General features: G+C 39.9%; 1 protein-coding gene across 3 annotated transcripts in view; it reads left to right on the top strand.

The window, feature by feature from the left end:
* LOC109033870 (small G protein signaling modulator 2) overlaps positions 1-22,747 on the top strand; it is a 166,506-nt gene that overhangs the window by 115,329 nt on the left and 28,430 nt on the right. For all 3 annotated transcript variants that reach the window (XM_072301632.1, XM_072301633.1, XM_072301634.1), the window contains 4 exons: positions 7,330-7,405; positions 18,947-19,109; positions 20,193-20,396; positions 21,162-21,229. In XM_072301632.1, the coding sequence (XP_072157733.1) occupies positions 7,330-7,405; positions 18,947-19,109; positions 20,193-20,396; positions 21,162-21,229 (511 nt within the window). The remainder of the gene's footprint in view (positions 1-7,329; positions 7,406-18,946; positions 19,110-20,192; positions 20,397-21,161; positions 21,230-22,747) is intronic.

Genomic DNA, 22,747 nt, shown 5'->3' on the forward strand with positions numbered 1-22,747 from the left:
AAACTCGCCCTCCTCCCTTTTTGCTTTCAAGATGATCCGGGTTGCTTCAAAGAATTTCCAGCAATTTTCCCTCCTTCAGTCAAGCTAAGTAGGAAGACACAAATCCACATTTTGAGGTGGGGGGGAGAGAGTTGAAAGTAATTTTTAGCTTAACTGAGTCTAGATTTTCTACGGTTACAAATTCAAAAATGCGGAAAAACATTACGAACGTTAAAATAGAGTATGACGTTTACATTTGCCGTTGAATCTTACGAAAGAGTAGAACTTCAAACTTTATTTGGCCTGACCGTTTTCGGCTGAAGTATGGATCCATTTGCTCATATAAATATAACTACATTGACATCCTCATGAGCTCTGCAAACAAGAGAGAACTTTTCTTTCATAATAGAAAGAAGGGGGGGGGGTATCCCTTTCAAGGCAAATCTAACTTGAGCAAGTCTTCAGAGGGTCTTCATGAAATTTTTCCGAGCGTCTCCTACTTCTCGAGCAGTTTAATTCCACCGCTAAATTTAAAACAAAAAGCCAGTGGCGCGGCGTGCCTTGCTATATATCGATTGATCCGCCGTGTAAACCAATGGAAAAGGATCGATAAACAGGGTAAACCTTGATAATCGATTCTTTACCACAGCTTCAAATGGAGAAACATGGATAATGGACCATTCACGCCTCGCCACTGTTCTCGAGGATTGCATAGAGTCCCTTTATACTGAGAGTCAAGACAATTCAGCTCATGGATGTCACAAACGGGAAAAAAGATTACAGAAATTGAACGTTTTTCGTAATCTTTGATCGGCCCATTCTCAAATGCCTTTCTCCATTCCTCCTCTCATTCCGTTTGTTCCTTGCCGAACCCGTAATTCCCTGGTCCATTTCAGATTATAATCTTTGCAATTGGTGAAAATGTAATCTTTATTCCCGTTTGTGACACTGTGGAGGCCTAAAATACGGGAACCAATCAGAAATGGATTCAAATTGTCTTGACTCTCAGTATAAAGGGACTCTAGGATTGCATAATTCACCGGCATTGATTCGACCTGATTTCGTGACTAATCTTCAGAGGGCGGGAATTTGCTACTCATAAAAGTTTTATTTACATCAGGTGCAAAAAGTTAAGTGAAATAGGAAGCCACGATTCGCAACTGGAAGTACTCCTTAACTCGGAGTTCGGAAGTTATAAGTTGACGGGCGGTTTTGATCTCGGCGCGGGGAGGACTTGGCGGTCGCGTCCGCAGTTCCCCGGCTTTTGCGGCCCGCTGTTTATTTTTCATCATCCCTTTATGGTGAGTGGGCGTGGGAAATGCAGTTCCCACGCCGCCGTAAATACTATCCCTTCTTCCGCCCGCAAGCCACTTCGTGATCCCTCATAAAATATTTTCTCCGTCAATAGTCGGAGTTTTCATTCATGCTCCAAGTCGGGAAACACGCAGAGTCCCTTTACTGAGACAACGCGGCTGCGGCTTGCGAATTTCACAAACGGGAATAAAGATTACACAAATCGGACGTTTGCTGTAATCTTTGATCAACCCATTCCCGAATTCCTGTCTCTGTTCCCACTCTCATTTCATTTGTTCCTTGCTGTACCTCCAATCCCCCGGTCTATTCCAGTTTATAATTTTTGCAATCGGTGAAACTGTAATCTTTATTCTCGTTTATGACTTTGTGAAGGCCTAAAATACGGGAACCAATCAGAAATAGATTCGCATTGTCTTTACTCTCAGTATAAGGGACTCTAGAAACACGCATCTACGTCACTATGTTGCAAAATTGCTCCCGATTTTGTCTTCCCCTCCCATATCAATTGTCACCTTGTCAAAACACGTGTTTTCATTGCGGTGGCTCACAATTTCCGTTCCTCTTTTATTTTTGCGACGAGTGAGAGGCCAACTCCACGCCTTGAGATATACACGGAATATTCTGCTTACAGAGAAGAATATTAAGAGTATAATTTTTAAGAAATTACATTGACTTGTTGTTCAAAGAGAAAATAGAGTATGACAAGAAGTCTGCGATGTCGCGAACGAAAATAAGTGCTTTCTTACTACGACCACCAAAATGTACGTATCTCCTTTCGCGACGTTCCCGTCATGCTTTAGATTCTCTTTGGAAAACTATTCCTTGTAATTCCTTGACGAATTTTTCTATTTTTCTCCTCTACTAGTAAAAACAGTTAAATTCAAACTGAAAAATTCGCTCGTTTCTCTGTGACGTTGCAGACTTCTCGCCATACTTCATTTTCTCTTCGGAAAACTAGTCAACGTAATCCCTTGAAAACTTCCTTAATTTATCTTTTCTACTAGCAAAATTGTATAAAATTCACTAGTTTCTCTCGGAAAAAATAAGACAGGAGCGGAAATTCCAAAACACCGCAATGGAGAAACGTGGCTCCGCATTTTGGCAGTCGATGTATTCTTTGCGACTTGATTTCACTGAATTCACCACAAATTGAACCAATCATTTTCCAAATCGCGCAAGCGCCAAAATTGCGAGTGCGAGGAAAACAAGAAAACCCGTTTCATTTGCTTTGTTGACAATCTTGGAATTCCAAAAAATGTATGTTCTTTCAGAGGACTATTTTAAAATCAGACATGATTGATTATACCGGAGAAAACGAAGAAAACGCCGAAAAAAAAGTGAGGTTGATTTAACATTCAGGATGTAAAAATAATGTGCGAGAACTTATAAAATGCTGAATTACCCGCTGAAGCAGTTACTTTAGCAATGCCAAGATGTAAAACTAACTGCCGTGGCGGGTAATTCAGCATTTTATAAGTTCTCGCCTACTTTTTTTACACCCAGAATGTTAAATCAACTTCGCTTTTTTTCGGTGAAACCAACCCCTCTACTACGAGATAGCGCTTACGTGTTTAGGAAAATAATCGGTTCAATCGATGTTTCTGCGAAATGGAACGTGCGACGAAGAGAAAAGGGTAAAGGCGCAGGGGTGACTGCCGCTTGCGAGGACGATACGGGACCCAGAAATTAGAAAAGCTAATTTGGACGCGGCAATTTTTTACCGGGCGCCAGCGAATAATCCGGATCGGCTCATTCCACCGCTCCTCTGACATTACCTAAAAGCCTATCTGGATTTCTTCATGGGCCGCAGAAAGCATGGGTTTATTTGTAAAACAGGGCTCACTTTGAAATTGAGATACGTTATAGGGGCGAGGATTCGTTAGGCTGGGGCGGTAGGGATATTCGGAATAGGTATTGAGGCTCGAACCGGGTGTTGATCCCCAAGTCGATCCCGATCCTGGGGATTCAGGGACCTTGAATAGCAATGAGCGCCGAAAAAGGCCCTTGCCACCCCCCCCCCCCCCCCCCCGCAACTGTATTCAATTTATAGGCAAACCCGCTCTCGCAACACTCACTATATATGCCATGACTGCTGCGCCGCACGGTGGATCGAGTCAATAGGAAAGGTCGGACAAAATTTGGAAACTTTAAAAGCTTATAACTCCGTTTATACAAAAATTTGAGATTTTAAAAGTGGTTCCATTGGTTTCCTCGTAAAATTTTCTTCTGATGGCACCCCTCAAAATTAAAAATGTGACGAAATAAACAGCAAAATTTGAAGTTTTAGTCAAAAATTTCATGTCCGACCTCTCCTATTGACTCGATCCACCGTCCGCCGTGACGAATCCAGTGGGTTGGATACGGGGGGAAAATTCATTTTTAAAATCCGCTGTTGGCTCTATAACGGGCCTCTGGACAAGGCATGAATTACGATGGCGTGGCGTGCTTTGTCATACATCGATTGATCTGCCATTTAAACCTATGGAAAAGGATCCGTAAACAGGGTGTTCGCGACCAACACCTACATAATCGATTCTTTACCACAGCTTCAAATGAGGAAAAATTGATAATCGATCATTCACGCCTCGCCACTGAAAAGCACTACGTAACACGTTATCTTTTCAAGATTTCTCGAGGAAACAGAGTTACAAATCGGAAAGTCGAAAGATCAATTCCTAAACTACGCAGGTGCTTACAATTTATTAGCATTGGTTAAATGGCAAAAGTACAAATGACAGAATTTTTATGATTTATCTTACATTTTAATCAGTGTTAAAAACACTTCTTAAAATCTCGTTTAGTGGTTAATTTTCTAGGTGAAATTCGATTCAGTGATCGACCTGAGGAGGTACCGTGTATCGAATGCGAGGTGCTTTCCCAAAAAGAATCCTGATTTCAGTTCCCAGAGTGATGCCAATTTTTTTCTTGAGAATGCTTTTTGAAGCACTGGCTACCGTCTTTTTTCGGCTAAAATTCAAAAATTGCCGATTTATGAATAAATCGATGCGATATACCGCGCCCCAGTTTGGCCACGCCTATGAATCCAGGACGAATCGCTTTTAGGACTTTCAATGCTAACCTGAAGACGGCCGATCATCCATCGTGCTTTGAAGTGGATAAACTTATTTGGCATGGACTGAATCAGTTTATGATTTTAGAAACGAAACTTATGATGAATGTTCAAAAATATGCATTTGATGAACTGCATCTCTCTAAACAGAGCTGGTTTACTTCATACACTGAAAAAAAAGATTATTAGAATTTACCATTCCTTCACGCTGTATTTCACACAGCGTCAATTTAGAGTCAATTCTGCCAGAGGAGAGGTAAATGTTACTATACTGGTACAGGTAACCATTCCTCTGGCAGAATCGACTTGAAGATTGGTAAATTCTACCAATCCTTTTTTCAGTGTGTAAACTGAGTTTTGAAAAAGGATATTAGGATTATTGGTTTTTCTTTCGTTCTCGTTTTGCAATATGGACGAGACTTCACCTATCAAAATTGAAAGGCGGGCTGGAGGCTCGCATCAAATTCTCACGAAAAACTCGTGGGATCTGAAGGAAAGCAGGGGGATTTGAGAGTCACCATTTCATTCGTTTGTATTCCTGGAAACTTTGTCATTATTTTCCGGGTGGCGCGGATTCCTCCCCGGATTCCAAGCTTTAAACTGGATTCCGAAGCTTGGGAAGGCTCAAATTCGACTTCTACTTATCACACGAATTCTTGAGTTATAACACGAGTTCTAATTTATTTTTTCTTTTCTCTTGAGATCAAAAGCATTCTTGGCCGATGAGTTATTTTACAATCATCTACGTAAAGCAAAGGTTTCAAAAAAGAAGGATTTTGAGCTAGAGAATAGAATTTTTGAGAGAGGCTATATGTCCTCGTGAAAAATTTTAAAAAATGTGAGACGTAGTGCTTTTCCTCATTTGCTCAGAAACGCAATACTTTATTCCTGAAAGTCTTGCGGCTGCAAACAGGATGACAATGGATAAAAAAATCGGTGCGATTATTTTATCGTTAGCTCAAAGCGAATTCATTTAAATTAAGTCGTGAACATTGCGTCGTTTGAAAAGCAATTTTATGCGCATATACGGAACGTGCGGTGTACATGGGTGACATTATCTGTGAGGAAAAGCATAAGAGCACCTCAGAGAGTATTTTACGGAACTTCCAAAGGACATTTTTGAAAATTTAGACATGAGAGGTGTTAAGAGTAATTCTGATTGAAATACAGTTTCAAATTTGACAGAGATTTCTCGTACTTCTTTCGCAAAATCTTGTATATTTTTCAGGGCACTGAAAAATCGATAATCTCAAGGGGGGGGGGGGGGGGGGGGCGTTTTGAAAGTAACGAAAACATTAGATGATAAAAATTGAACTGCACCGGTGAAGAATGGATATTTATTGAATCAGGCTGCTTCAACTAGAATCGATTATTTAATATGGATTTAAAAGCAGATAAGCCTGTGTCACACTATCAAAGCTAGCCATCAAAATATCAAGGCCAGGTGTTGTGATTGGCTTATTCGATGACTTGGACCAATCACAGCACTTGGCCTTGACATTTTGATGGTGTGACACAGGCTATAAAGCAGTGTTGCCAAATTGTTACAATCAACTGTGTTTGTTGCAGGAGTCCATATTATCCTCGGACTTGGAATATTACGCAAGTCCTAAATTGCACGAACCCCACATTATCCGAAAGCATTACGTGGTTAACTAAAGCACAGTGAAAAAAAAGTGTAGTATGGTACTCATTAGAGCTCAAAGTTTTTTACTCTAATTAAAATTTTTGGCTTTGGTTTCTCCGGAAAATGGTGTGAACCCAGCACGAAAAAAATAATAGAGCCGTAGAGACAAGATAAACTTGTTAAACCTGCCTTGTCTCAGGAACAAGACTTTTAGTCTGCCAAACAACTCAGTTTGTTTGGGAAACAACACCCGTTTGTTAATGCAACAAGACCAGTCTTGTTTTATATGCTAGGTTTCTGAGCCACCGGACTCGATAGTCTTGTCACTGTGACAAGATTCTCTACTCACCGCGAGTAACGGTCAAATTCAAAGAGAGCGTATTATTTTATATATTTTGAAAGAGTATTTTAAGAACCACGCATAATAATTGTTCCCCGAAAATTTTTCTGGATGTTTAATGACAAGGTAAATACAATAAGTTTATAATTCTTTTTTAAAAATAAATCGCTCATGCGTAAGGTTTTAAAATCAAATGTATCTAATTATATAATTATTTTTTTAACGTTTGATTTATTTATATATTATTAATTATTATCATGATATAAAATAAAAATAAAAATTAGAATCATTAACAGGGAACAAAGGAAACATCGTTGCTTGAAGAAACACATTTTTTCGGCCTAAATTGTCCATTTTTATCTGATGTAGAGTGTAAATTCCTTTTCGTAAACGGTAAATAGTAAAAAAGAAAAAAACCAAACAATCTGATGCTCTACGCATTCCACAGACTTGAGATAGCAACAAAATGAAAAAGTAATTCTGTGGGCTGTACTTATACTTATAATTCGGCTCCTCTCTACATCTAGCCCGGATAGCTCGGTCAGTAAGACACTCGGTCCGTAACCAGATGGTCCCGCGTTCAAATCCCGTTCAGGTCGGTAAAATTTGAAAGATCGGATGGGACGATTCTGGTGTAAGAGGAGTGAAGGAAGTAGAAATCAATTAAATTTTCATATAAAAATTGCAATTCATGTAAATTTGTGACATTTTTTTTGCAATTTTAATTTCTTCCGAATACTGTGACAAGACAAGTCTTGTTCCCAGAACTAGACAATTTTGTTACCGTGACTAGACTTTTGACTTATGCAACAAGGAAGTCTTGTGCCCTGAACAAGACTGTATGGGTCCCACGAACAAGAATGCCTTGTGGATCAAATATAACAAGACGGTCTTGTCTGGGGGACTAGAATCCTTGTTTCTCGGACAAGGCACTTTTTTCCATTTTACCACCTTATTACTAAAGCACAGTGTCTCATGTAAGTGTATTTTTTGTTCCAGGTGAAACAGATGATGGAAGAGGCTGTAACAAAGAAGTACGTTCATGAAGAAAGTAGTTCCATTACCTCATTATGTGGTGAGACTTTACTCTTTGCTTAAAAAAGCTTGTCAGTCCAATTTTTCAATACCTCTAATTTATTTAATTTATTTTCCAAACTAAGGACAAGAAGGGAAAAGAAAAAAAGGCACGAATTTACTCACTAAACGCAAACTTCAAAGAGTACTCCATCGCAAAGCACGTTATTAATTATTAATTATTTATGAATTTATTGTTTAATTATTAGTGCTTGATTTGACTTTAACAGACTGTGGTTCTTTACTAAGCGAGAAATTTGATTTGACGAACAGAGACAATGCTAATTTCTCACTTATGGCTAGATGTGAAACTTTTTAATGTGTCTACGTGGGCGGAACCAGGCATTTTTTTAGGGGGGTACCAAATCAAGGGGGGTCTGGGGGCAGGGAAAAGCAAAGATGAAAAAGGATGGGGGGCAATTTCTTACACCAAAGATACATCGTAGGCCTTGTCTCCACGAGCCGTTTCACGAGATTTGTCCCAGGGAAAAATCCCACTTACGAAGTTGATTAACTCAATATTTTTCCCAGTACCAAGTATGGTACTTGTACCCTTAGGACCCACTGAGAGAAGAAGAAGAAGTGAAAACGAACTGTGCGATATTTTATTCATTACTACATTGTTCATGTTTGTTTAGTTAAAATAATGTGTCTAATTGTCAATTGAGTGCAATTATTATTTTAATCGCGGTTAAATACTCGACTTTAACTAATTTATCTTCCCGCGCAAACTAGTCGCAGGACTGTATGAGCCCCATCCCGTGGAGACGGTAACTGGGAAAAATCCCAGAAGTTTCATTCCTGCGATTCGAACTTGGGACAAATCCCATGAAAACGTCCCGTGGAGACAGGGCCCTAGCCATGCGATTCTGCTCCTTTGAGCGACGATCGTTTCGGGAACTGATCATCAGGCGCTCTGCGAGCAACTATTTTAACTCTCCCGAGCGCGTAATGCCTATCCGCCTAATTGAAGGCACTTCGTTGCGCTGCGTCTATGTGCGTTCATCTGACTCGGACTTGTGCTGAGATCAGTTGTTGGTAGTCTATCTGATCTCAGCACAAGCACAAGCCATGAGTGTAAATTATTGTTATTGCTGATCGTAAAATGCTACATTTTACGATATGGATCAATATCTTTTGATCATTATTTTAAAATAAAAATATGCCCACTTTATTTACCAATGTGGGTAGGTGTTTTATGGATCAACCAGGCATGATGATTCCTCACTGCAGCCGAGCTAATCTTCAATTATAACATCTCGTTATTCTGGCTTTATGTTCTACAATTATTTTTTATCGTGTCGTATTCTACATTAGAAACCATCCATTAACTTTTTTCAACTTGGTAAATTAAAGCTACTCGAAAAATAGCTCCGACAGAAAGATTCTCTATGAAATTTTTTAGTTCGAAAGATTCAGAGGTTGAAGATTCTGGTCGAAGTAAATCACTTAAATCAGTGTCCTCTCTTTACAATGACAAAAGGAGCAAACTTTTCTATATCAATGAAAAACTAATTACCGAACTCCTCCAATCGTAATACCCGATTACCTTTGCCATTCAATCGTTTAAGGCTAAAGAAAACAAACGAGCTTTAAATTGAGGCAAAAAGGAAGAAGAAAAGGAGATAACGAATTGACTGACAGGATCACACACGTAAAAAGTCGTCAGAATTGATAAATGAGCATCCTTTATAAATCGAAAGAACGAAATAAAATCTATTGAGAATGGAGTACATTTAATTCAAATTATTTTAAATGTAAATTTGGACGAGTGTCTGTGCCTTTTTTACGCCGATAAGGACTCTTAAAAAACAGTAATGTATTTCTCAAAAAATATACGTCGGAACTTCTTTCCTGATAGAATAACTTTGAAGATGAGTTTACTAGCGAGTTCTCCTCCTTCAACAATCGACGCGTATCATATTATTTAGGAGGCAATCAAAAAAAAAAATAACATTAATTCATTTTGGTGAGAGACGAACCGCATTTTCCGGTTATTGACAGCGGTGGCAATTTACCCAAATTTGGCTTTTTGCTACGGAGAACTAATATTTCGGACACACTATAGCAACGACACACGAATGATGGCTTTAATTCCCTCATGCAGAGAGGTAATTTTACTGCTTTTATAAATGGGCCAGAAATAGTGGCTTCTTATTTTTTTTTCAAATTGTAGTCCAGTTAACAATACTGGGTTTTGCCCGTTTAAACCAATGCAAAGCAATCGGTTTTTATCAGATAGGAAGTTGATTATCAAAGATTTGAATGGAGGAAAACAGCGTTACAGTGGCGTGGCGTGCTTTGCGACTTATCGATCGTTCTGCCATTAAAACCTATGAAAAGAATCGATGTACAGGGTATTCGCAAAGAACACATTAATAATCAATTATTTACCATAGTTTCAAAAACGGATCCATCGATTATCGATCATCCACATCTCGCGGCGCCACTGTTGCCAATTTGCGCGTATCGTCACTGGCTTGCGCAAGGCCAAGTGTAGTGGCTTTTGCCATCATTCACAAATCTTAGAGAGAGGAAAAGGCATCCTTCGCGGGGACTTTACATGAAGAAGCAGTAATCCAACTTTACTTTAAGGAGCGGCTAAAGTTTTCCGTCGACCGCATTGTCATTTTTCAGCTCCACAGAGACCAGGGGTAACGTAAAATAACTTGTGCTTACAGTCGCAAAGAGTCTGATAAACCGAATTAAGCCCGCGTATAACTCTCGCATTAAGATTCCCAGAATAGACCCTCACGAACCGCGTGAGGGTTTTTTGTGACAGTGTTGCCACGCGGTGCAAGCTTTTTCTTCAATTTTTCCTTCGGGATGCAGCTTAATGTTTCCAGCAAATTTTGCCACCTTGTTCTTTGGGTGACAGGATTTACTATCGGGGTCAAGTTTTTAGATTTGTAAATGAAAGGCATCACGGTTTAGGGTGTTATAAATGACTTTTTTAACAAAAACTAAGGTGTTTGTCTCTTCGCATATACCCGGACAAGTTCTGTGAGAGATTGGACTCAAAAACTCATTTTCTTCACCTTGATAATATTCCTTTACCTCAGTGCCATCATTTAGTACCATCGTTTGTTTCTTATTTTTACGTAAATTAAGAATTTTGAAGTTATGTAATAAGAAGAGAGAGGGTGACAGAAAGAGAGAGAACAAAAGCAGGAGTGAAGGAATAGTGGTCTTCCTTAGCGCGAGACTGAGTCAAACCAGTTTACATTGCGCGGACGAGAAACGACGGAGCGCCTTCATCTATTTAGGTAGGCAATTTGAGCTCCGCAGAGTTAAAATAGTTGCTCAGCTAACGAGAAGGCGCTTGCAACGCGTACTAAGCGTCAAACCGTGACTTCAGTTAAACAAGGATACCAGTCGGTCGCTTTTAAAAGTTACTTCAGACCTTTCGATTTCATGCACGATGTTACAAGCGTAAGCTTGTAACATCGTGCATGAAAAATCATGACTTTTTTAATTTTCAACCAAATGAATTGGTCTCTAAAATAGAAAGAAAGAAATAAAAAAAGATGGGTCATTTTCGAACAAAACCAAATCCGCCCATAATTATACCTTGATAAAAAAAAAAAAAAAAAAAAAAAAAAAATCTCGTCTGTGGAGGCCGCTCTTGCGGACTGTATAGACATACCGTCCGCATCCGCGTTCCGGGCTCCGAGGCCGAAAGTTCCGTGTGTGGCAGCCGGAGTAGTTGAAGCTACGGCTCCAGCCCCCGGAACTTTTGGCCCCTGAGCCTGGAGTGGACAATATGTCTATATAGCTCTTAACTTCTTCTCCAGTGTATGAGAGCTCCAAAAAGAGAGAGAGGGGAAGGAGGGAGGGAGAGAGAGAGACAGAGAAGGATAGAAAATGAAAGTGGCAACGGATCGGGTGTTCGGGGCTTAAACTGGGTTCCGATAATCGAGGTTTAAGAGAGGAACACCTCCGCGTTAGCCTGGGGCTTTAATCGAAGGCGAAGGGGGGAGGGGGAGGGGGCGGTGCTTTAATCCCTGTGGAGCGCCGCCGTTTGGACTTGGGAAATCCGACACTTTTCCGCCGTCATTTCAATACCTCCCTCGCCTGCGTGGCATTTTTCAACGGTCAAATCTCGATATTTACAAATTAAGTTGCGGTTTTTTGGCGATAGCATCGCTACGATCATCATCATTCAAGTGATTATCCTCGATCTGCGGGCTGATTCTTGAAGTTAATGGACAAAGCGATAGACATAAGAGACGGAGGAAAAATGAAGCGATCCTACTGGTTAAAATGGGTGGTTGGTTTGGACACAGGAGGTAAGTAATAGACTAGCAAACGGGAACCCACGAGGGGCCTGACAGTTATAGTCCGTCATTTTACCCTAAGTCTATGAGAGGCACTCGTCTCAACCAATAGGATAGTTACATACTCCCTATGTCTTCTTTGTCTATCGCTTGGTTTATCGATTAATAATCAGTCCCCTGGTCGCAATTTTATCTCATATAAAATCGCGTTCGATAAAATCGAAATTTTATTTCAATTTATCACAATTTTTTGATCGACAATATTGAGATAAATCTCCGTCGATAATATCGCGATTTTTTTGCAAATGTATACGATGAAGTCGCAATTGATCGCAAGTTTTTTATCCAATAATATGGCAATAAATTGACATCGATAAAATCGTGATACATTCTCCGATCGAATCGCAACTCATCACGATTACTGCTACTTGAGTTGGCAGGGCATCCGTCCTCCGTCCAAGAAGCGACAAGTAGTGAGGCCCGAACCTGAGTCATAGAATGGACCACTAGACAAGCTACGAATTTTAGCATTGGCACACATGTTCCCTAGCCAAAATTCCACGTAAACACATTTCGCCCAGCAAAAATTACTGAAATCAAGTGTTTTCTGAGGTACGCACTTTCGCAGTTTCGCCATAAAAGCTGCGCGACAAAAAACCTTCAATAGTTAGACAGGTAATTCGCGCTCATAAGAGTTAAAATAGTTGCTCGCATAGCGTCAGACGGTCCGTTCCAGAAACGATCATCGTTTTGGTCGCTCAAAGGAGAATGCCTGGAAGAAAGAAAAGTATGCTGCGCGACAAAACGCCTTCAATTAGTCGGATAGGCGATTTGCGCTCGGGAGAGTTAAAATAGTTGCTCGTGTAGCGCCTGATGGTGAGTTGCCGAAACATGGTCGTTGGAAGTAGAAGCGCTTGCGGGCGGGGAAAGAAGCTATGACGGAGTGAAAATGAGAGGTTCCTAAAAATGACTCGAGGTCAATTAGAGATTCACGCATTGGAAAAACGAGAGGAAACCCAACGCTGCTGTTTTCGTTGGCGATGCCGCCGAATTCCACCTATTTTACACCATGCAGCGTGCGAAAATGCGTGAAATCAAGAGAGAAACGACACCGCTGTTGTGAGGAAAAACAAAGTTCGAAGGCTCTAATTACGTTACGCTCACTCGTGGACCCAATACTTGACCGCGGGAATTCGACGGACCAATGGACCACTAGACAAGGTACGAATTTAAGTGATCTGATACATGTTTCTTAACCAGAATTTCACGTAGAAAACGATTCACACAACGAAAATTACTGAAACCAACTCCTAACGAAGATATTAACGTTTTTATTTCACATTGGTTACGAGGAGTTTGAACTGCCCGCTCACAAGAAACTCAAAGCTCTACATAAGTCATATCGCCCGCTACAACGGTTTCAGCAAGCTCCTAAATCGAGCAATGTTCATTTCCCACCATGTGTTGTTCAAACTATTAGCAATTTGCTATAACTGAGCCAAAGCGTCAAGATTGAGGTTGCCAGATTTTTATATCGCAGAGACTGTCATGATAACGTTTAGCGCGCGATGTGAATCACGTAGAGAATTGAGTTTTCATTAGCGGGTGGTTTGAATTCACGCATCAAGAATCATTAAATATCTTCGTAAGGAGTTGATTTTGGTAATTTTTGTTGTGCGCATCGCATTTTACGAGAAATTTTGGTTAAGAAACATGTATTAGAATGCTGAAATTCGCACCTTGTCTAGTGGTCCATTCGACGAACCAATACTTTCTCCGGGCCCTCCAACTCCCGAGGTAATACACTCTAAAAATGACGCCTTTGCGAGAACTCGTGATTGCAATTCTGCCGCGCTAAGGAAAAACGCAGTATGAGCCATCAGACGTCGCCTAAATTCGTTCGATGAAATACGAAATTTCTGGAAAACTTGTGAAACCCCCCCCCCCCCCCAATTTTCACAATATTTTATTCGCGATTTTATATTTTGTATCTGAAAATTTCAAGGGAAAATATTCATAACTTTCCTCAAAAATTAACATTTTACTGGAGGAAATTAAGCAACTCTCGAATGTCCATACGGCGTTCTTCCTCAGCACGGCAGAACTAGTCACAACCAAAGTACGTACATAGAAAGCGTGCGGACGCGTCGGTAATTTTGAGGTCAGGTCATGGAGCTTTTGGGGCCCAAAACGGCAGTCAACCTATAAATTCAAACAATTATCTTGAGTGATTTATTATCACAATTATTACAACTCGCCGCGTCACACAGTGCGGCATCCTTATGGACGATGCGGACAAAAATCGATAAAAGACACCTAACGTTAAATAATAAAGATAGTAGCACCGACGTAAGAAAACTCTTTGGCACTATCAAAGTAAAACAATCGAGGAATAAGAAAATGTTTATGTATCTCAGGATGTTTTGTGTATTTTTGGAGAAGAGTTCATTTGAAGTTGGCAACCTCGAATTAGTCCTATGTTAACATTGTAAAAACAACGTGAAACACCCAAACTTTAACTTCAAATATCTCTGATATTCGCAGAAAGTCGCAAGATCTTTTTGGTAGAATTGAAGTTGGATATCTGAGGATTGAGAACATGTCAACCATCCAGAGTATTTTGCGTTCCACGCGAGAAATCTTCATTTGAAGTTGACGTCTTTTTCCCGTGTTTTTTTTATGAACCAGTGATTCTTGACCCCATTCCCCGCCCACTCTCTACCCAAATTTGAAGTAGTTTAGAGCGAAAAATTTGAAAATGAACCATTATTTTGAGTAAAAATTATCTTGAAGATGACAAACTCCAAAAAAAAAAAAAAAATCAGATGTCGAATTGTGAATTTTCATTTTCGTCCAACATGGCCGCACTGTGCGTCGTTTGCACAGCACTTATTTGACTTGAGCCCAATTATTCGATGACACGATTATTCTAACGCGAGTCTGCGTATTCTAATCGCGCCAAATACAGTGCGATCGGCGTAAAATGCATATTAGCGCCTACAAGACTGAGGGAATACTTCACGCATTGTGCTAAACATTGCAGTTGATATGAGGCGCATATTAGCGCCTGCAAGACTGTCGAAATACTTCACGCGTTGCGCCAAATACAGTGCGGTCGACGTGAAACACATATTAGCGCTTACAGGCCGGCAGAAAAACTTGACATATTGCGCGTGATAGTTGATAAATCGGGCCGATTGCTATGATTAGTTACGACCCGTTGTCGTTCGTGAAGCATGTATTCCACTTGGTTTTTACATAAATTCACTTATTTTTGCAGGAGAACACTCATTTATGAACATGCTTGACCATCTTGGTTTAACATTGAAATCTGAAAATGGCAGAGACGTTTTTATGTGTTAGAAGGTTGGCTCCCTTTTTGGGCTCAAGAGCTTCAGATTTTAGCCTGTGTCACTTTCTCAAAGCTAGCCATCAAAATATCAAGATCAGGTGTAGTGATTGGCTTCTTCGATGACTTGGACCAATCACAGCACTTGACCTTGACATTTTGATGGAGTACTTTGATAGTGTGAAACAGGATTTTGACAGGTCCATATACCCTCCCAATGTAGATACTCTAATCACAACGTGCTGGTATTGTACGTCACTTTGCAGAGCAAAATTATCTCCACAAGGAATTTCGAAGAAAAAAAAGACGAAAATGCAATGTTGTTGCAATAATGTCATATTTTAGAGAGGGCGCACTTGGAATCGGGATAAACGAAGGGCTCCCGAAAGTAAAATAGAGTCCCTTGATACTGAGAGTTAAGACAATATAAATACATTATTTCTGATTCGTTCCCGTGTTTCAGGCCCTCACAGTGACAAAGACGGGAGATTAGATTTTCATCGATTGCAAAGATTATAATCTGGAATGGACCGGGGAATAACGGGTTTGGTAAGGAACAAACGTAATGAGAGAAGGAACGGAGAAAGGAATTTGAGAATGAGCCGATCAAAGATCTCGAAAAGCTATCGATTTGTGTAATCTTTATTCCCGTTTGTGACTCCATGAAGGGGGTTTGTCTTAACTCTCAGTATAAAGGGACTCTGAGTAAAACACTCGCAAAAACTTTTCAAGTCTCGGCGAAAATTCAAAGTCATTCAGCTGTTATATCCCGGAGGTCGGAGCTATTTTGTACCCTGAACACAGATGTAGAAGTTTTAATGTCTTTTTCTCTGAATCCCGTTTTTGAGCTGCAAACTTCAAACCGCCATAGCTCCGCTTTCCCGTGACATTTCCCGGTTTTATTTGTGCCCGAGTATTCGTTCAACAACCCTCTGAGAAGGGAGACCAATAAATCCGACAAGTTTATGTACAACACACTTTGATGCACCGGTAGCAATTTCGAGCTTTTGTGGGCTGTTTGTCTCTTTTACCGTGACGCTCACACACGTTGCAATTTTTTCATCACAAAAACGGACCACTAAACGGGATACGGAATCAAGCACCTCAATCATTGGTGACTTGTGTAGGTTGGCTACACTGTCAATACTCCATTTAAAACCATTGAATATATCAATTCTAGGTAAGACAGGCTGCCTCACCGAGAATCGATTGTTTAACACACATTTAAATGGAGAAAAACAGTGCTGCCAACCTGCAAAAATCATCACTGACCTTAGCATGGCTCCCTGTCGATATTTCACATAAAATACGTTAGACGCATTGACGATTTCCCAATTCACTTAATAAGGGAGCAACAAACGTTTTTTGCGTGCGCCAAGTCCCATTTCCCGTTCACCAAAAATTACAGCCTACGCGCGAGTCTATCAAGCACTAGACATTTTTTGGTATACTTTCCGATGGAAAAAAATTCTTACGGGCTGAATTTGTTTTTGGCAAGATTAGAGGTGCTTTGTGTCAAAAGAGGGGTTAAATATGTGTGTGAAACAATGCTCCAGTTATTTCCCTACCGTATTGGTTGTTTTTTCATGAGCGATTAAACCTACGTTGATTATAGTTTTTTGATAGCAGGTTAGGATTCGCCGTTTACAATGTAAACTACGGACGTAAATTTTTCACTTACGACTCAATTTCGCAGGTTGACTAGTTTTCTAGGATTTTTAAATTCCCTGGTTTTCAAACGTTATTTTCAACATAATTTGTCATGAAAATACTTTAAAACTATTTTTTTAGCGCTAGGGTTCTATAATCCGAAATAATCCAAAATTCGAGAATTTGAAGGCACACTTTTTAGTTTTCGTCATTAGAGCATGAGATGCTGTAGAAAATGCTCCGACCAAAAAAAAAAGGAATTTCAAGGTTCCGCAGCAAAATTCCTTGACTTTTCAGGTTTGAGCGAAATTCCCCAACTTTCCAAGGTTTTTCGACAACTTATCAAAATAGATTCTCACCCTGTTTGGGAAGTTTCCGACATGTTCAAAGCGTTTTACGTAAAACTTTGATATGGTAACGTAAATTTTAGGATCGATTATCGACGTGCCCCCATCTGAAACTACGGTAAATAATGGATTATTAAGGTGATGGTCGCAGACACCCTGCTCATAGATCCTTTTCCATCGGTTTAAACGGCAGATCAATCGATGGATGGCAAAACACGCCACGCCACTGTTTTAGACGTCTAATTCCTAGCCTGGCAGGCCCTGTCTTGTGGTCGATTGAAATCTACTGTGATGTTGGATGTGTTGTGTCGCGTTTCTCTGCCGACGGCTCACCTACATCTCGGAAGAGATAAAGCCCTCCAGGGAGTGAGTTTATCTCAATATGAGAGACGCGCCGACGGAAAGCGCGGGGGGGGGGGGGGGGGGGGCTGGTTTCGGGTGGGATAATTCGTTGGGCGCCAAGCTGAGCCCGGGTTTGGGCGTCCTCGCTTGGCTGCCTTTCGTTATTCGAGTCGGGAAAAAAGGACGGATGTATCCCGCGGGAACCCGGGGCCGGGGCTCCACGATTAGAGAAAAGTTACGCCTTAAATTCATCCCTGCTCCCGCAACCCCCCCCCCCCCGCCTTTGTGCGCTTTGATCCTCTCGAATTTCCTACGGAGTGTATATCGATCACGGATGAGGCTCTGGCGCTCCTGGAGCCGCCCGACAAATTGCTTCGTTTGATTTTCCACAGCCTCAATCTTCTTCTCCCGTCCTCAGGAAGAACACCCTGTGAGTCTTCCGCCGACGCCAAGAATCCCCCCGATTCAACATTAGGTTTAGAAGAAATATATGCTTACTTTTCCTTGTAATTTTCAGAAACATTAAATTGGATTGAGCTCAAAATCGCCTGAGAAATCTGAGAGGGAATAATCAAAATTTTCCCTGTGAATTCGTTTTTAATTGGAGGAGACATGGCGACGCCTGAGGGCTCATGCGATGTTCTACCTTAGCACGGAGGGGTTGATTGGCAACGTTCCACCCAGCCACATTTCTCATCGAATAAAATGACTTGAATCTTTAGTCTGTGACAGGCTCCGATTGACTCCGGACATATGCTAGACGAGTACGCGATAGAAATCAGAGGAGGAAGAAGATGAAAAAGAAAAGGGTAATAAGATGAAGGAGAAAAGAAGGAAAAAGAAAGAGGAAAAAGAGAAGAAAGTGGCGGAAGGGAAGAAAAGAAGAAAAGGAGAAGGAGGAAGAGGAAGAAAGAGGGAGAAGAGCAGAGGGAGAGAGGGAGAGAAAGAAAAGATAGTAGAAAAGGGAGAGAGGAAGAAAAGGGTAGAAGGACAGAAAGAGGAGAGAGAGCAAGGAGATGTAAACGGGAAGAAGAGGAGGAAGAGAGGAGGAAAAAGAGAAAGTATAAAGAAAGAAAGAAGAAATGACGACGAGGATGAAGAGATAAAAGAGATAGATAAGGGAGGAAATGAAGGCGAGGGAAGAAAAAGGGGGGTCGGATGAAAAAGAATAAGATGGGAGGGATAAAATAGATAAGGAAGAGGAGAGGCAAGAGGAGGGGAAGAAGGAGAGAAAGAATGCAGAAGTTTTATTTAGTCGACTTATCATAAAGTTCAAATCACGCGAAAATGCCTGCAATTTTCCGGGTAGGCAACTCGCGCTCCAGGTTGTTAAAATACTTGCTCCAACGATTTCAATCATAGTTTCGGGTTCGCACGCGTGTTGTTCCGATCTTAGTAGCATTGAGATTAATTTTGCCAGGTCATTGTCCTTTTTCTTTTAATTTTGCCGCCATGAACTTTATGACATTTTTTTTTAAACAATACAATTATTTAGGACATTAGTACTTAATAATTATTTGGTTGGTTTTAATTCTTTTATGCAGCTGAGTGATGCAGTCCGCCTTTCTGTTTTTCAGCTGCTGTTGAAGCGTGTCTATCCCAGGGAATTCGTAGACGTGTTCTAGGTTTATTTAAATCTGGTTCTACGACAGCTCTATTACATAAAGTTGCCAAGAATTTTGAGCCGGCAGCGGTTATCTCACAGAAAGTCCAAGATATTGAAAATTCAGATCCAAATAGGTAAGAATGTAGCTATGCTCGTATGAACATAGGTATGAATATAGTAAAACGACTTAAGGCGTCCACTTTATTCGGAAGGATTCTTTGTTTTAATAAATCACGATGAACTTGATCGTGTTTCTAAAAGTTTATAAAATAATATTTTATAATTCCAAATCCCGTAATATTCAAAAGCAATCGCTTTACATTAATGATGTTTTCAAATTTAAAAAGACTACATACTTAAAACTATCCTGATGTGGAGAAATGGACTACATTTTGCAATTAGGAACTTCAATTTCCAGCTCAGTTCAGAAACAACGTATGTACCATTAGTTTCCATATGCACATAAGTGTTTTTACAGATGAGCTAGAAATTACAGTTCCCTATTGCAAAATGTAGTTCAAATGACATGCCGTGAATCCACGACACTGTGGACAACCGTAACTTCAACGCTGTTCATGCGGACGAATGAAACTTATAATCAAAATGGACATTGGTCGACCCCTGCCATTAATTCCAAAACGTCTCGGACCATGGCTAGGTGTATACATGAGGCAATTTTCTTACCTCGGTGCTGCAAAATCAAGCAAATTACTTAAGGTGATTCGATGGACGCCATATTTTGTGTCAGAACGGCATGCATCAATTGGTTCCATATTTTCAGCTACTCGTCATTTTTCTCCTATTTTGAGATCGCACTTCTGTTGTCAGGAGTCTAAAGCACTCACTTACCAATTTTAACAAAGAAATTCAACGTAATAAAGGCGTGGTTTTTTCAGAGAGAAAATATCGCATTCGAGTGCAGTTTCGATATCAGTATCCAATGCGATATTTTCTCTCTGAAAAAACCACGCCTTTATTACGTTGAATTTCTTTGTTAAAATTGGTAAGTGAGTGCTTTAGACTCCTGACAACAGAAGTGCGATCTCAAAATAGGAGAAAAATGACGAGTAGCTGAAAATATGGAACCAATTGATGCGATATATCGCATGCCGTTCTGACACAAAATATGGCGTCCATCGAATCACCTTAAACAAATTCTACGTTCCATTTTTCCTCGAACTTGAAGAGAATGATACTTCTTTCCATTTGAATTTCAGGCCGTCCTCCTCTAGTGGTGAAAGCACCAACCGGTCTTCCTTAATTTTATCCAACAGTATTAGCGTGACGAAACCACCGCTTCAAAAGAAGAACTCTGCGAATAGTGGTTTGTCGTCACAACCTCCCAGGTACCTTTGGATCCGCCTCGCTTTATTTGACAAAGTTTTAGCACGTATCATCGACCATCTAGTTCAAAATAGCAGGTAACTACTCTTTAAATTTTAGAAATGGACACATTTACACCAAAAGCACCTATATCAATTCTGACATGAGCCCTTAGATCCATAAGAATACATGCATCTCAGGGCTCAAGTTACGATGGGTATAGTTCCTTTCGATTGAAACGCGTCCAAATAATCAAATTGCAGTTATGAACTGTTGAGATTAGTTCTTAGAATCACCATTTGCAGTTTTATTCGACACACAGTGGATGGAGTCAATGGAAGAGGTCGGACAAAATTTGGAAACTTTGCAAGCTCATAACTCCGTTCGTACAAAACTTTGAGGTTTTAAAAGCGGTGCCATTTGTTTCCTCGTGAAATTCTATACTAGGAGCACACCTTACAATTTCAAATGTCACGAATTACACATTAAAATTTGCAGTTTTAGTTAAAAATTTAATGTCGGACCTGTCTAATTGACTCGATACACTGAGCGGCAGTTTATTCATCATTAGAATACTTTTAAAAGGACAATTTTTCTCTTCGCTGAGTAATTTAATTATCACCACTGAAGTTAATTGAAAATAAACAGCTCTCCTGAGTGATTTCTGTGCTGCTGCACTTTCCTTTTAGCTTTTGTTTCCAGGGTTGCCATAGATTCTTCATCCTCAAATTCCTTGACTTTTTTTGCTCTTCCCTGACTCCAAAAAATTCTGATTCTCTTACCTTTCTTGTGTTGATAAATTGCGCTTTTTCGCTTAATCATTAATTCGAAACATTTTTCTTTTTTTTTGTTGTTCTTTTCAGTAAATATTACGAGAAAGACTCACTGATTGCGGATGAAGATTATGGATCAATTCTAAGTTCTCTTTTAGGTAATGCCAACACATTAATATGATTTCCACTTATGTCTGCATCATTGATGAAAGTTCTTTTCCTGAATCACCTTCTCAACTAAAGATAGGAACAGCAAAAGAGAGAATTCTGTAGGAGGAAGAAGTAATGAAAGCATTCCCTCTTATATTTTACCTCACTAATTATGGAGTCAAAAAAGGTATAAGAGGAGAATTAATTACCTAAATTTCAGAGTAATACACCAATATTTTACCGGCCGATGACAAAAAACAGGGAAGTGTCCGTTATTGGTCGAGCGTGGTTTTGTCGGCCTCCTGTCGTGTAAAGGATGTGGCGCTAACCACTGGCTCTACACTGCCGTGCTAAGGAAAAACGCCGTATGAACATTCAGGCGTTGCCATATTTTCTTCAACGTGAAACTAATTTCCCCGAAAACTCTGAGTATTTTTTCCCCAAATTTTCAGACAATTTTGTTCGCAATTTAATTTAAAATATCTGAAAATTTCGAGGAAAAATACGCACAACTTTCTTCAAAAATACATTTTTTATTCGGGGAAATTTGGCAACTCTCGAATGTTCATACGGCGTTCTTCCTCAGCACAGCAGTACACAACTCCGGGGTCCGGGGTTGGACTCGAGTTTGATGGTCTCAAATAACGGTTGCCTCGGACTGGTATTTTTATTTATTTATTTATTTATTTATTCTTTTGCTTTTTGCACATTTGGCTTCACAAAAACGTCATTTTCTAAATAAAGGTACTGATAGGTATAAACATGTTTACATACAAATCGTCTTAAATTCATTCATTGACATTCAAAAATTCATTGATTGAGTACGGGCATTTTGCAATTAAATGCCTTGTGGCCAGCTTACCGAAGGTTGGTCTATATATGCTTGCAGGTAGGTGGGTGAATTCAAATAAGGGTCAAATTCCAGGTTCTGTTTCCTCCCAAAATTTTTTTCTGAATTTTTGTGCAAACCAAACTTTATTTTGACTATCATTAGGTGTAGACTTAGGAAATATAGCTCGTCGAGCTTAATAGTTGGGCTTAAACCCGATTTCCACCGTCAAGTGTATCACTTCCCAAAATTTGCCGTAATTTTGCCTGATTTCCTAAATTTTCATCTCAGAGGTGACATATAATACTTTTAATTAAAAATTGAACACAATTGTCATAAAAGCATCGTCGATCACTAAATTAAAGCATAACTGAAAACATGTAACCCTTTCATATCTTGCAGAACCAAAAAAATTAAGAAAAAATTCATCTGTCATGAAAGATATCTGGAGCTTATTCTGCTTGTCTTTTAGACAGTTCCGTCTGTTTATCAAAATGCGCCTTGATTTCGTTTCACACGAGAAGAAGCTTTTATTTCTTGGAATATTGCAATACAAAATGGATCAAAAACACCGAATTTTAAAACTTCGAGTGGGCGTGTACCCGCTGAAGTGGTGATAAAGCCAGGAAATTTTGAGGACTTACATTAACATAACAATTACACCGGTCAACTTTTTTTTTTTTTTTTTTTTATTTTC

The sequence above is a fragment of the Bemisia tabaci genome, chromosome 6 (genome assembly GCF_918797505.1).
Source record: "Bemisia tabaci chromosome 6, PGI_BMITA_v3".
NCBI lineage: Eukaryota > Metazoa > Arthropoda > Insecta > Hemiptera > Aleyrodidae > Bemisia > Bemisia tabaci.